Here is a 13,594-nt window from a genome sequence, read left to right as displayed (position 1 = left end):
TATACTTAGTTTGATTTTTAAAAGATTTATTTAAGCAATAATAATATAGTCATTAATAGTGTATGGACATTTTATTTTCACAAAAAAAGGATTCGAGTATTTGTATAAAACCATGTTAAAGATTTTCTTTCCCGTATATAACTCCCTTGAGGAATAGTAGCCATGTACAGAGAAAGAGAGAGAGTGCGCGTTGTTCTCAAAAGCAAACTTGAATGAGTTCATTTAATTTTACAGCAAATCAGTGGGAAGTGGCATATAGTGGATCTGCTACAGAATATACCTGTACTCACTTGAAACCAGGCACTTTGTATAAACTCCGAGCATGCTGTATCAGCACTGGTGGACACAGCCAGGTAAGAATAGTTTGACAGGGAGAACTATCATTTTTGTATTTTCCAGAGCTTCACCTAGCCCTACACTTTAGTTTTGCTTAGTTTTTACATTCAGTTTGCTAGTATTTCTGCTATAAATAATAGATGATGTACTTGGCTAAAATTGTAGTATTATTGGTACAGTAAAAATGTCACTGATTTCCATTAATGCCCCTGTGCACGTTATTTCATTTTGAAAAGTGCTGCTGTCTTTGTGCATGTAAAATCTGGGCCTTGTAGTTTAGCAAAATACAAATTAATGATGTTCTACTTCATACTGAAAACATCCTAAGTATTCCTATATTATTAAGGCCAGAAGGGGCCTTTATGATGATCTACTCTGGCCTCCTACATAACACGGGCCATAGAATTTCACCCAGTAATTTGTACGTACAGCTATTATATTTTTATGCTTTCTGCGTAGTTGTTCATAGTTTGCCATTGTGTTCAGACATCTCCCTATTTCAGTTTATTGTTTATTAAATATATTTAGCAAAAGTATAAATGAAAAGCGTTATGGATTTCTCAGTTTGACTGGCTGCTGTTTGGATCTTGCATGTATGTTTGTGACTGACTGGATCCACGTGGACTCAGATGCTCTGGAATGTAGTGTACAAATGCACTGTGTTCATTTCTCTACATAATAACACTAACAAAGATCCTGATCCTGCAGACTTTACCTACTGAAAACTCCCTTTGACTTCAATGGGTCTATTCACTTGCATAAAGTTAAGCATCTGGTTAAGTATTTGAAAGCTTGAGATAATATTGTTACTACAGTAGAGGGCTGCACAAACTAGTGGATGCAAGTGACTCTTCTCCTCAAGGATGCATATGAAGGATCCAAACCTTATTAGCTGTTGTGCTATAGGCTCCCACTGGAACTTAGGCTCCCAAGGCACTTTTAAAAGTATTACCCTAAGGTTTGGGGACACCATCGGGGTGCATAGTGTACCTAAGAAGAAGTGCTTTTTCAGGGTTCAACCATAGGAAGTATAGGGGGGAAAGGAAAATAGCATTTTTGAACTGAATGTTATAAAAAAGAAGTTCTTGCGGCTGTTACTGACATTGTCCTACCATGAAAAAATCATATTTTAAGTTTAAGGCCAGAAGGGTCTTATTAGATCATCTAATCTGACCTTCTGTATGTCACAGGCCATTAATTGTTCACACAATTACCCTGGGTTATGCTTGACTAAAGCATACGTTGTGTAAGGCTAAAGCATATCTTTCAGAAAGACATCCAGTCTTGATTTGAAGACATCAAGAGAGGGAAAATGCACCTCTTCACTTGGTAGTTTGTTGCAATGATTAATCACCATCAGTTAAAAAAAAAAAAAGCCTGATTTCTCATTTGAATTTGTCTAACTTCAGCTTCCAATTATTGGTGGTTCTTATGCCTTTCTCTGCTGTATTAAAGAGCCTTTTAGTACCCAGTATTCTTCAGAGCTTATTTGTACTCAGTATTCTTGAGAGTCATGGGAAATACAGTAAAAAAGTAAAAAATCCTTTACTAAAATATTCATGAATACTAGTGAAAACAGTATATAAATGATGCTAATAAAAATGTGTCAGCACTCATATTAGTGAAATATTAACTAACCACTTGATAGTCTCTGATTCTGCATTTTTCTTACTATTTCTTTTTTGTCTGGCAAAATAGTATTTTTTTTAGAAATTCCTTTGTTGTGAAGATCATGACTCACATCATTGTCCCCAGTTCATAGATGTGTTTTCAGCAGAATTACTAATCTAAGGTCATATTCTTTTCCAGTGTTCTGAAAGTTTACCCGTCCGTACGCTTAGTGTTGCACCGGGTCACTGTCGGCCACCAAGAATGTTGGGAAAACCAAAACACAAAGAAGTTCAGCTACAGTGGGGTAAGTGATCAGTACTTGCAGCCATTCTAGGTTTCAGGCAGAAACCTGGTTTGAAACTATGTATCTGGACCAAAACTTCAGCCACCATTTAAAGAATAAATTTACTTTCAAGATCTAAAGACTAAGTACATTGCTATAAATTTAAAATACATAGAAGATTTTGCATTCTGATTTTTATTACTTGGTTTGTGTCAAATATCAGTAGATGAAACAATACATTTTAGGTCATGATTAAAAGTCCAGTTAAGTCAGTGAGAGACTTTTCATTGAGTTCAGTGTGCTTTGTATCAGGCTCTTGGAATTTATTTTTTCCTTTGGGTCTGATACTGCAGTCTGTTCCCACTGAAGTCAATGGGGAGTTATGCCTATGTGAGTACTATAAGATCAGGGCCTGTAACAAAGTTTCTGACCATTGGCCTTTCATTACAAAAATATCACATCACTTGAGATCCATTTTATTTCATTGTGCTCCTAGCCACAATGTTCTAACGTTTCACTCAGAATTTCACACAATAATTTATACTGAGCCAGAACACATTGAAGATATTAGGTGAATTTTTATTTTAAAGTTTTTATTAAGGCAAAGGTGCAATAAAACTGATATACTAAGTTGACGTCACCAGCATAGTTCTATAAAAAGCAGCTCCTTGTTTGTTCAGTGAGAATGAAATAATAATTGTGGCATTTTAGATGGTCACAGCCTGCTGTTAAATTATATGTTAGAAGTGTCTAAAGGCATGTCTACACTTACCTCCGGAGCGATCAATCCAGCGGGGGTCGATTTATCAGGTCTAGTGAAGACGTGAAAAATCGACTGCCGAGCGCTCTCCCGTTGACTCCGATGGAGCGAGAAGCGTAGGCAGAGTCAATGGGGGAGCGTCAGTAGTCGACCTACCGCAGTGAAGACACCACGGTAAGTAGATCTAAGTATGTCAACTTCAGCTACGTTATTCACATAGCTAAAGTTGCGTAGCTTAGATCGACACACCCCACGCCTCCTCACCCCCCAGTGTAGACCAGGCCTGAAACACTATTACACTCAGTCTGTCTCAACACCATTTCCATTTGACAAATGTATCTCAGGTCCAGCATGAAGGCTAAGTTGTACTGGTGTTCCAGGTCTCATGTTAGTTTGTAGCAAACAGTACTTTGTGGCTGAGCACCACTTTGCAGAGCTCAGCACTGGATAGCTGGAGTGGCAGATAATATTGTATTTTCTGAAGAGCCATTCAAAGGAGATGAATAGCCAAAATAAAGCCCACGATATTGGTGAGCTGTTAAAATAATGAAGCTTATGGACTGTCCAAGTGATCCTTGCACACCACAAATCCCTGTTGATTCCGCCAAGGCTTTTGAATTGCTCAGAGAATGCAGGACTGAGCCTTCCTCCCCGTCTGTAAAATGGGGGTAATGATACTGACTTACCTTTAGTAAAGTGCTTTGAGATCTATGGATGAAAAGCATTATGTAAGAGCTATTTATTATAATTATTTAAAAGCTAATGAGTCCATTCCATTATTGGACTGCACAAAACTGTGTGTATTGACAGCAAAATTAGCCCCACTGAGCTTTTTATGATACATTGCCTTATTTTAACTTTTTAAAGTAATCATACGCTTATGTTTTCATTTAGCAATATTAGTGTAATTATACCTTGTATTGAAGGAGAGTACAGTTACTGTTGCGTTGTTTTCCAGAAGCTGGGAATGGGCGACAGGGTCTGGATTACATAAGAACATAAGAAAGGCCGTACCGGGTCAGACCAAAGGTCCATCTAGCCCAGTATCTGTCTACCGACAGTGGCCAATGCCAGGTGCCCCAGAGAGAGTGAATCTAACAGGCAATGATCAAGTGATCTCTCTCCTGCCATCCATTTCCATCCTCTGACGAACAGAGGCTAGGGACACCATTCTTACCCATTCTGGCTAATAGCCATTTATGGACTTAGCCATCATGAATTTATCCAGTCCCCTTTTAAACATTGTTATTGTCCTAGCCTTCACAACCTCCTCAGGTAAGGAGTTCCACAAGTTGACTGTGCGCTGCGTGAAGAAGAACTTCCTTTTATTTGTTTTAAACCTGCTGCCTATTAATTTCATTTGGTGACCCCTAGTTCTTGTATTATGGGAATAAGTAAATAACTTTTCCTTATCCACTTTCTCAATATCACTCATGATTTTATATACCTCTATCATGTCCCCCCTTAGTCGTCTCTTTTCCAAGCTGAAGAGTCCTAGCCTCTTTAATCTTTCCTCGTATGGGACCCTCTCTAAACCCCTAATCATTTTAGTTGCCCTTTTCTGAACCTTTTCTAGTGCTAGAATATCTTTTTTTTTTGAGGTGAGGAGACCACATCTGTACACAGTATTCGAGATGTGGGCGTACCATGGATTTATATAAGGGCAATAATATATTCTCAGTCTTAGTCTCTATCCCCTTTTTAATGATTCCTAACATCCTGTTTGCTTTTTTGTCCGCCTCTGCACACTGCATGGACATCTTCAGAGAACTATCCACGATGACGCCAAGATCTTTTTCCTGACTCGTTGTAGTTAAATTAGCCCCCATCATGTTGTATGTATAGTTGGGGTTATTTTTTCCAATGTGCATTACTTTACATTTATCCACATTAAATTTCATTTGCCATTTTGTTGCCCAATCACTTAGTTTTGTGAGATCTTTTTGAAGTTCTTCACAATCTGCTTTGGTCTTAACTATCTTGAGAAGTTTAGTATCATCTGCAAACTTGGCCACCTCACTGTTTACCCCCTTCTCCAGATCATTTATGAATAAATTGAATAGGATTGGTCCGAGGACTGACCCTTGGGGAACACCACTAGTTACCTCTCTCCATTCTGAGAATTTACCATTAATTCCTACCCTTTGTTCCCTGTCCTTTAACCAGTTCTCAGTCCATGAAAGGACCTTCCCTTTTATCCCATGACAGCTTAATTTACGTAAGAGCCTTTGGTGAGGGACCTTGTCAAAGGCTTTCTGGAAATCCAAGTACACTATGTCCACCGGATCCCCCTTGTCCACATGTTTGTTGACCCCTTCAAAGAATTCTAATAGAGTAGTAAGACACGATTTCCCTTTACAGAAACCATGTTGACTATTGCTCAAGAGTTTGTTTTTCTATGTGTCTGACAATTTTATTCTTTACTATTGTTTCAACTAATTTGCCCGGTACCGATGTTAGACTTACCGGTCTGTAAATGCCGGGATTACCCCTAGAGCCCTTTTTAAATATTGGCGTTACATTAGCTAACTTCCAGTCATTGGGTACCAAAGCCGATTTAAAGGACAGGTTACAAACCTTAGTTAATAGTTCCGCAACTTCACATTTGAGTTCTTTCAGAACTCTTGGGTGAATGCCATCTGGTCAGTGACTTGTTAATGTTGAGTTTATCAATTAATTCCAAAACCTCCTCTAGTGACACTTCAATCTGTGACAGTTCCTCAGATTTGTCACCTACAAAAGTCAGCTCAGGTTTGGGAATCTCCCTAACATCCTCAGCTGTGAAGACTGAAGCAAAGAATCCATTTAGTTTCTCCGCAATGACTTTATCGTCTTTAAGCGCTCCTTTTGTATTTTGATCATCAAGGGGCCCCACTGGTTGTTTAGCAGGCTTCCTGCTTCTGATGTACTTAAAAAACATTTTGTTATTACCTTTGGAGTTTTTGGCTAGCCGTTCTTCAAACTCCTCTTTGGCTTTTCTTATTACACTCTTGCACTTAAGCTGGCAGTGTTTGTGCTCCTTTCTATTTGCCTCACTAGGATTTGACTTCCACTTTTTAAAGGAAGTCTTTTTATCTCTCACTGCTTCTTTTACATGGTTGTTAAGCCACGGTGGCTCTTTTTTAGTTCTTTTACTGTTTTTCTTAATTTGGGGTATACATTGAAGTTGGGCTTCTATTATGGTGTCTTTAAAAAGGGCCCATGCAACTTGCAGGGATTTCACTTTAGTCACTGTACCTTTTAACTTTTGTCTAACTAACCCCCTCATTTTTGTATAGTTCCCCCTTTTGAAATTAAATGCCACAGTGTTGGGCAGTTGTGTTCTTCTCACCACAGGGATGTTGAATGCTATTGTATTATGGTCACTATTTCCAAGCGGTCCTGCTATAGTTACCTCTTGGACCAGCTCCTGCGCTCCACTCAGGATTAAATCTAGAGTTGCCTCTCCCCTTGTGGGTTCCCGTACCAGCTGCTCCATGAAGCAGTCATTTAAAGTATCGAGAAATTTTATCTCTGCATTTCGTCCTGAAGTGACATGTTCCCAGTCAATATGGGGATAATTGAAATCCCCCACTATTATTGTGTTCTTAATTTTGATAGCCTCTCTAATTTCCCTTAGCATTTCATGATGATTACTTGTTCTGTTCATTGCATTGGGCACTGTCAGAAGACAGGATACTGGGCTAGATGGACCTTTGATCTGATCCAGTATGACCAGTCTTATGTTTTTATGTTTTATGGCTTTGCAGTTAAAGGAAGAGCAAATATCAGCCCCCAATGTGCAGTAGGATACCATGGGACTTGTGCTTGCTACCAGTAGAGTCCATTGACATAAATGGGCCTACTTGTAGTATTAGAATAGCAGAGTAGCAGAGCTTTACAACATGGGACCCATATCAATTGCTAGCTGCGGGTCTGATCCTATAAATAGTTAGACATGAATAACTTGATGCATGTGAGTGATCCCACTTACATATGTCTGGATGTGGAACACTTATCAAAGAGGCAAAATCATTAGAGGTGGTACTTATTTGTGGTACAAAGTGAATCAATGTATGATCATCATGTACACCTGTGACTTTATATCAACAATAAATAAATTATACTGATTCTTTCTAGATGTTCCTATGTCAGAAAGTGGTTGTCAAGTCTCAGAGTACAGTGTGGAAATGACAGAACCAGAAGAGGTTATTTCTGAGGTGTATCATGGCCCTGATCTAGAGTGCACGGTCAGCAACCTTCTTCCTGGAACAACATATCGGTTCAGAGTGAGAGCTTTGAATGACGGAGGGGTAAGGTTTAATGTTCTGCGCAGCGTGAGCAGCTGTGTCCGAAGAAGGATGCCAGAAGAGGGGTTTTTTTTCAAAACAATTCTTAACATGTATATGGGAGAGCAGTTATCCTGGCAGTGCATACACTAGTTCAGCTATAGCTGGTGAGCGGAAAGATGAAAGGGAAAGGAGAATGTGGAAAAGGAAAAAAGTTGAGAGAAAAGGAGGTATCTGGGAAAGGAGAAAAGTGGAGAATAAAATGAAAGAGTTGGAGAAACTCAGGGAGAAGACAGTGCATTGAGACTCAGCGGGCCCCATCCAGAGTGGCCGTTTAAAGCAAAGTTGAGAATGGCATTTCTGTTTAAACATAGGTTCAGCTAAACTGGTCTACCATTTAAAGTGTGTTAGAGATATATTGGCCCACACATCTTTAACAACAGCAAAAAATATATTTACCTTCATAGAGGCAAATGATACTTGAGTAGGGTGACCAGATGTCCCATTTTTAAAGGGACAGTCCCGTTTTTTGGGACTTTTTCTTATATAGGTGCCTATTACCCCCTATCCCTTGTCCCGTTTTTTCACAGTTGCTATCTGGTAACCCTATAATTGAGTAATTTCAAATAGGTCTTTGGACAAGTAGGGAAAACTTGTTTTGTTCATTAATAGTTTTTAATGGGCTTTAATTTAACATAGGGCACATATATTTTTTCAGATTCCTCGTAAAACCTACTTACCAAATCCCATTAGGAATTAAAAACCTGATCCTATGTCCACTGAAATCAACAGAAGAATTCCAGTTGACTTCAGTGTTGGATTGGGCCCTGTCTTCTTTTGTCTGAGCATCGTTCCCAGCATTTTGAAAATGTATCCTCAGTGGGACCAAGTAGTCTAATGCATTGCTTACTCTGCTATCAGACTGCTCACAAGAAATCTATGAGGTTTCTAAAGATTTGTATGCTTCAACAGCAGGGTCCCTGCTGACAGTTACTCAGCTCTTACTAACGTAGAGCTTTTAAATAATGCAGATCGTGGGGGGAAACTACCAAAATTAGTTTAGGTATTCGAAAAATAAACGGTACCTGCAAATTGATAAGGTATCAGTTTCTTTCGTATGTATTAATTAATTGTGTGTATATATCAAAGTCTGATTTGCTAACTGCTCTGACTGACATAAAAGCTAAGAGAAAGCCATTTCCCGTGAACTAGCTTTGGACTGATGGTGTTTTAGGCAAAGCATGTATTCTCATTAAGCAAGGCTACTTCTAAACACACCAGTGAGGTGAAGTGAAGCATGCCAAGATAAGCTGTACATTGGTAAGGGCTACATTAGAGGCCTAATCTGTCTTCAAGAAAATTTGTTACATTAAGAATATTTCTATGTACAGCCTATTAAAACCCATTGCACGTGTGTGTGTAATATTTTTTTCCACCCCTTCTAGTATGGGCCATATTCTGAAGCTACGGAAGTCACCACGGCAGCAGGACCACCCGGCCAGTGCCAAGCACCTTTCCTTTCATTTGTGTCTGACACATGTGTACTTGTAAGCTGGGAGGTAAGACAAACACTCTTTGTATGTGTGATTTCCATCTTGCTTGTCCAAACTAATGTGATCATCAGTACTTGAAAGCTAATTCAAGAGCAGTTCACAGTCTCAGTCCACTCAAAAATACTCTTGTACATACAGACAATAATCTTCCCTGCTTTTCTTTTTTAGAGTTGATCTTGAGTCATCCAGGTTTATTAGGGGCTTGAGAATGGAGACAAGGGGATCTCCTATCACTTCGTCTCAATATAGGTCATAGGTCCGTAAAGAATAATCTCTCCGTGATTTTAGCATGTTGAATCCAATACACTGACTGGCTTCTGAACTGGAATGATGAAGTCAACTATTCAGCTACATTTTTATGTGAGGCTAGAGTCCTTGATATCAAACAAACTCTGAGAGATTTGCTATGTCAAAGCAACTCTCCCAAAATAGTCAGATGTCACCTGGTTTCATATCAAAACCACATTAAACCATTAGGACAAGAGATGAAAGATGGTCTTGTGAATAAGGCACTAGTTTGGGACTCAGGAGATCTGAGTTCATTTCCCAACCCCTCCTCCTCCTTCCCCCTTTGCTCCCCCCGGTAACTGGGAACTCCTTCTGACATATATAGATTCTAGTGTGTTATCAGGTTGTCCTGAGGGTCCCCAAGGAAGAGATCCTGCTGCTCACTTGGAAGCATGAAAGGCAAAATGTCTTTTATAATATTGTGATACCGAAGTGTGTGTCGCATCGAGGGCCACACTGCTTAAACTTCACCTTCATCCTTAGCTGTGTTGGCTTCTCTGACTCTACTGTCCTGTACCTTGCCCATCAGCTTGATGGCTGGCTTTCACTGGGCACCTAGTGCTGCAAGCCTCTCTCCATACTGGAAACAGTAGTTTCTGGTTCGTATGATTTTCTGGGAAATATAATTGTTCATTTCTTAATGACTTGAGTACATCATTTAGCCATGACTCTCCCCCAGGTTCATTAAGACCACTAATCCTGGTCTAGAAGCAGACTTTTCTGTTTGGTTCAAGGCTATGCTGCTACAGTCAGCCGAGTGGGCAGAAGTTTTTATTGGGAAAGTCCTGATGGAAATTAAATCCTACAGTTCCTGCTGTGTAAACGTCCTCACTTCTGTGAATTAGGACTTGTCTACACTTAAAACGCTACAAGGGCGCAGCTGCAGCTGCACCACTATAGCACTTCAGTGTAGTCTAGACATTGCCAACACCGACAGGAGATGTTCTCCCGTCGGTGTAGGTAATCCATCTCCCCAAGAGGCAGTAGCTAGGCTGTTGTAAAAATTCTTCCATCAACCTACCGCTGTCTACACCGAGGTGAGAAAGGCTTAGTTATGTCTCGCGCCCCTGAGAGACATAGCCGTGCTGATGTAAGTTCCCGGTGTCTACCAGACCTTAGTTTCTTTCAAGCAGATAGAGTTGGCACAGTTCTGCTAAACTGGCCTCATTTTGGTAACCTATTCTAGGGCACTAATTCAGAATGTGTCCATTTGCAGTGATCATGGTTTCTCATTATGAACTCATTTTTATGCATTCTTCTCCTTAACCAGTCAAATGTGATGAGATAGGCCTCCATCTTTCAACTGAACTACTAAATACAAAGATTTGTTTTGCAGAGTCCTGAATGCTCTGGTGCTGACATCTCTGAATACAGATTAGAGTGGGGAGAAGATGAGGAATCTCTGGAACTCATGTATAATGGCACAGATACCTGTTTTGAAATCAGTGAATTGTCAGCAGCAGCACATTATTGCTGTAGATTACAGGTACAGAAGCTTATTATATTTTGTATAGATCACAATCAAAGATGTAAACACAATTTACTTCCAGTGGATTTTTTATTGTCACCATTAACTGCTTTGAAATGAGGTACTTTGTAAGTCAGAAGAAATATACCTTTCTCCTAAATTGTGTAGCACTACGGCATAATCATACGATTTAGATTCCGAACAACTCAAATTGATGAACAAAGGGAGTTAATAGAACTTTCAGACTTGGAAAATTGCTCCTGTTCATCACATGCTTTAATTTCAATGAATAATACTAATACTGTTGACAAACAGCCGTCCCAGATAGTGACGCTCTTGAACTAAAATAGAAATATCATGTTTTAAACTTTAAAAAAAAAAAATCCCAAATTTTGAGTTGGCTCAAGCTTGGAAATGGTATGTAAATGACATTACCTCCCAAATGGATGTTAAAGATTCCCATATCTTAAACTGTAATCTCCAACATCTGTTTCATTTATTAAGTTAAGCAAACCATCTGAGTTGCTGATAAGATTCCTATGCACATGGGAGGTTGCAGCTGGCAATATAATTTACTCATCATCTTCACCACCTCATCTCTTGAATTTATATGATTGAACCTTGTCTAGTGAGTCTCTGTAAAAATCTTCTTCTCTTTGATATTTACGCTTCTCCCATTATTTTCAAATAAAAAGCAACCAAATTAAAATCTAAATCCTGTGATGAAACTGGATTCTTCTCCTGTCAAGTCCCCTGAAAAAAATAGAAGAGATTTAGCAAAAAAGAGTGAGGCAAATTCTGTACACAAGCCTTCACAGCACTGGAGACTCCTCCACAAAGTTTATTTATGTGCAAAGGCAGGACACCAGCAGTAAATCTAACCAAGAATTCATATACCAACCCAGCTGGCAAAGGGTGGAAAATTGTTTCCCTGGAAAATCTTTTAGCTTGGACCACCCAGGGTTCATTTCTTTGATCGAAGGCCACAAGCCCTCAGTCAAGCATTTCTTTTCTTTTCTCTTTGTACTCTTTCAAGTCAAGTGTCCCGTAAGATTCTCTCTAGTTCTTCAGCAGCTGATTCAAAGCCAAAGAGCCTCAAATAGCGCCCCACAGCCCATCCTCACTCATGGTCTGTTGTATTCTTCTGACTTCATTTTCACAGGACCTACACCTTGTATGGTCATTAGTTTGGGAAACTATTTGAAAGAGCCTATGTGAGAGGAGTGGAACTGCAAGCCAGAAAACACATCCCATATGCCCGAGAAGGAAAGCTTTTTGTTTTCTGTCTTCTAAATTGGCATTTAGACCTCACTGAGCTGGGAGGACACTGTGATACCAGTTTCGTGGTGAATGGGGAACGCTAAGATTTTTTTAGTGTTAAAAAATGGAAACCGCCAACTGTATAGTATTTTTCGTTGGGGAGTGTACATTTATTTTAAATTATCCACCAGCGAAATGTTCCACTACACTAATGTCTAACACAGATTTTAACACCTCAAGCACAGTTTAATCCATAGTCAGAAGATAAGAAAAATATATAATAACATAGATACATTTTATTGTTAAAGCCCACCAGTAATCCATGCAATCGAATTTGAGAGGGCCTCAGCCTGCCGAGCTGGCCCTTACTTTGTGTAGAGTGTAGTATCTGTCTTACAAAGTGTATTTCAAAATGCATTAGAGCATTAAACAGTAACAGGGTTGAGAGTAGAATTATGAGATACGGGCAAATGAGAAGTGTTAATAATTAATGGAGATTTGCTTTGGGTATGTGTTTTAAAATAATAGAAGTATAAAGGGCAAAAATACAAACCATTCTTTCCTGTGTGACTATTAGAGACATTAACAGGAAAACTTAATTTTTCACTCTAATATATAAAGAGTTTTGTCTAACCCGTGTTACTCTTTCTTCTAACAAACACACATCATTATCTCAATCCATACTAATCTAATAATGGAGAGAATCAGGTATAAATGACTGGAGGGAGGCCAGTTTGTCTTTTGTTTCAATTTAAAAAAAAAAAATTAGTAGCATTAGTGAAAATTCCCCAAAACACTCATGCCCTCCACCCAGGGAAACATTGTGTCATTTACTGGGGGAGCAGGAACGGGGGAAGGAGGAGGAAACATCTGGTAAGCAAACGAGAATTAAATACCCATCAATTACTTTGATGAGGTTGTCCAATAAAACAGTTATAAGCACCACTAAAACAAATTGCTTGGAGCAAGATACAGATTGCCAAACATTGGTTTACAGGCGAGACACATAATATCATTGACAGACCACAAAATGAGGCTCGCTTTAGCAGCTATAGGAGCGCTTCACTAGATAAAAGATGTCCCTGGAGCAGGATTTGTTTTTAAGGGCTTTTAAAGGCTAACAAATGCAGCTTAATCATCTCCTCCTCCAATACACCAGCTGAACAAAACATCTAATAGAACAACAGAATGAAGTTTTCTATTTATCCCATGCATAGTAAACAACATTATTCAGATACAGCAAAATGTAGGGGAGAAAACACATTTCTGTTTGTCCTTTGCCCATGTTACTCCTATTTAAGACGCTGCAAAGCCCAACTCTGCAGCTCTTTACTCTTCTGTTGGGGAAGGTGGGGTTTGCTTGCCCCACTGTACCATGGACAAAATAAGGTGTTTGGTGAGAGTTGTCATGGAGACTCAAAGACACCTGTTCAAAGGCTATGCCTCTGCACAGATTTTTGGTAGAAGAACTCCTTCATAACCTAGGCTATCCCAAATTCCCTGTCTGGATTCTTTGCACTGTAACACGTAACAGTTCTGATTCCAATTCCGTAGAGCGCAATAATACATATGAACCCTAGCTAATTCATTACCATACCACTGAAATACCACAGTTTTATTAATCTGTTTTTATCAATTTTACTACAATATTTTGTAACTGTATAAGTGATACAGTATACAAATGGAAATGTTGAAATAGCAAAGGCGGATGATTAATGGATGGTACTTCAAAGGTAGAAACATTGGGCCAGATTTTGAAACTTCAGA

General features: G+C 39.2%; 1 protein-coding gene across 14 annotated transcripts in view; it reads left to right on the top strand.

Annotated features, from left to right (window-relative positions):
* FNDC3B (fibronectin type III domain containing 3B) overlaps positions 1 to 13,594 on the top strand; it is a 363,980-nt gene that overhangs the window by 282,819 nt on the left and 67,567 nt on the right. For all 14 annotated transcript variants that reach the window (XR_005584676.1, XM_039488529.1, XM_039488540.1 and 11 more), the window contains 5 exons: positions 235 to 353; positions 2,146 to 2,251; positions 7,110 to 7,282; positions 8,704 to 8,817; positions 10,436 to 10,585. Coding sequence is in view for 13 of the 14 variants with exons in the window: in XM_039488529.1 (XP_039344463.1) it covers positions 235 to 353; positions 2,146 to 2,251; positions 7,110 to 7,282; positions 8,704 to 8,817; positions 10,436 to 10,585 (662 nt within the window). In the remaining variant the exon portion in view is untranslated. The remainder of the gene's footprint in view (positions 1 to 234; positions 354 to 2,145; positions 2,252 to 7,109; positions 7,283 to 8,703; positions 8,818 to 10,435; positions 10,586 to 13,594) is intronic.

This window comes from Mauremys reevesii, linkage group 9 (genome assembly GCF_016161935.1).
Source record: "Mauremys reevesii isolate NIE-2019 linkage group 9, ASM1616193v1, whole genome shotgun sequence".
Taxonomy (NCBI): domain Eukaryota; kingdom Metazoa; phylum Chordata; order Testudines; family Geoemydidae; genus Mauremys; species Mauremys reevesii.
This window is presented reverse-complemented; position numbering and strand designations above follow the sequence as displayed.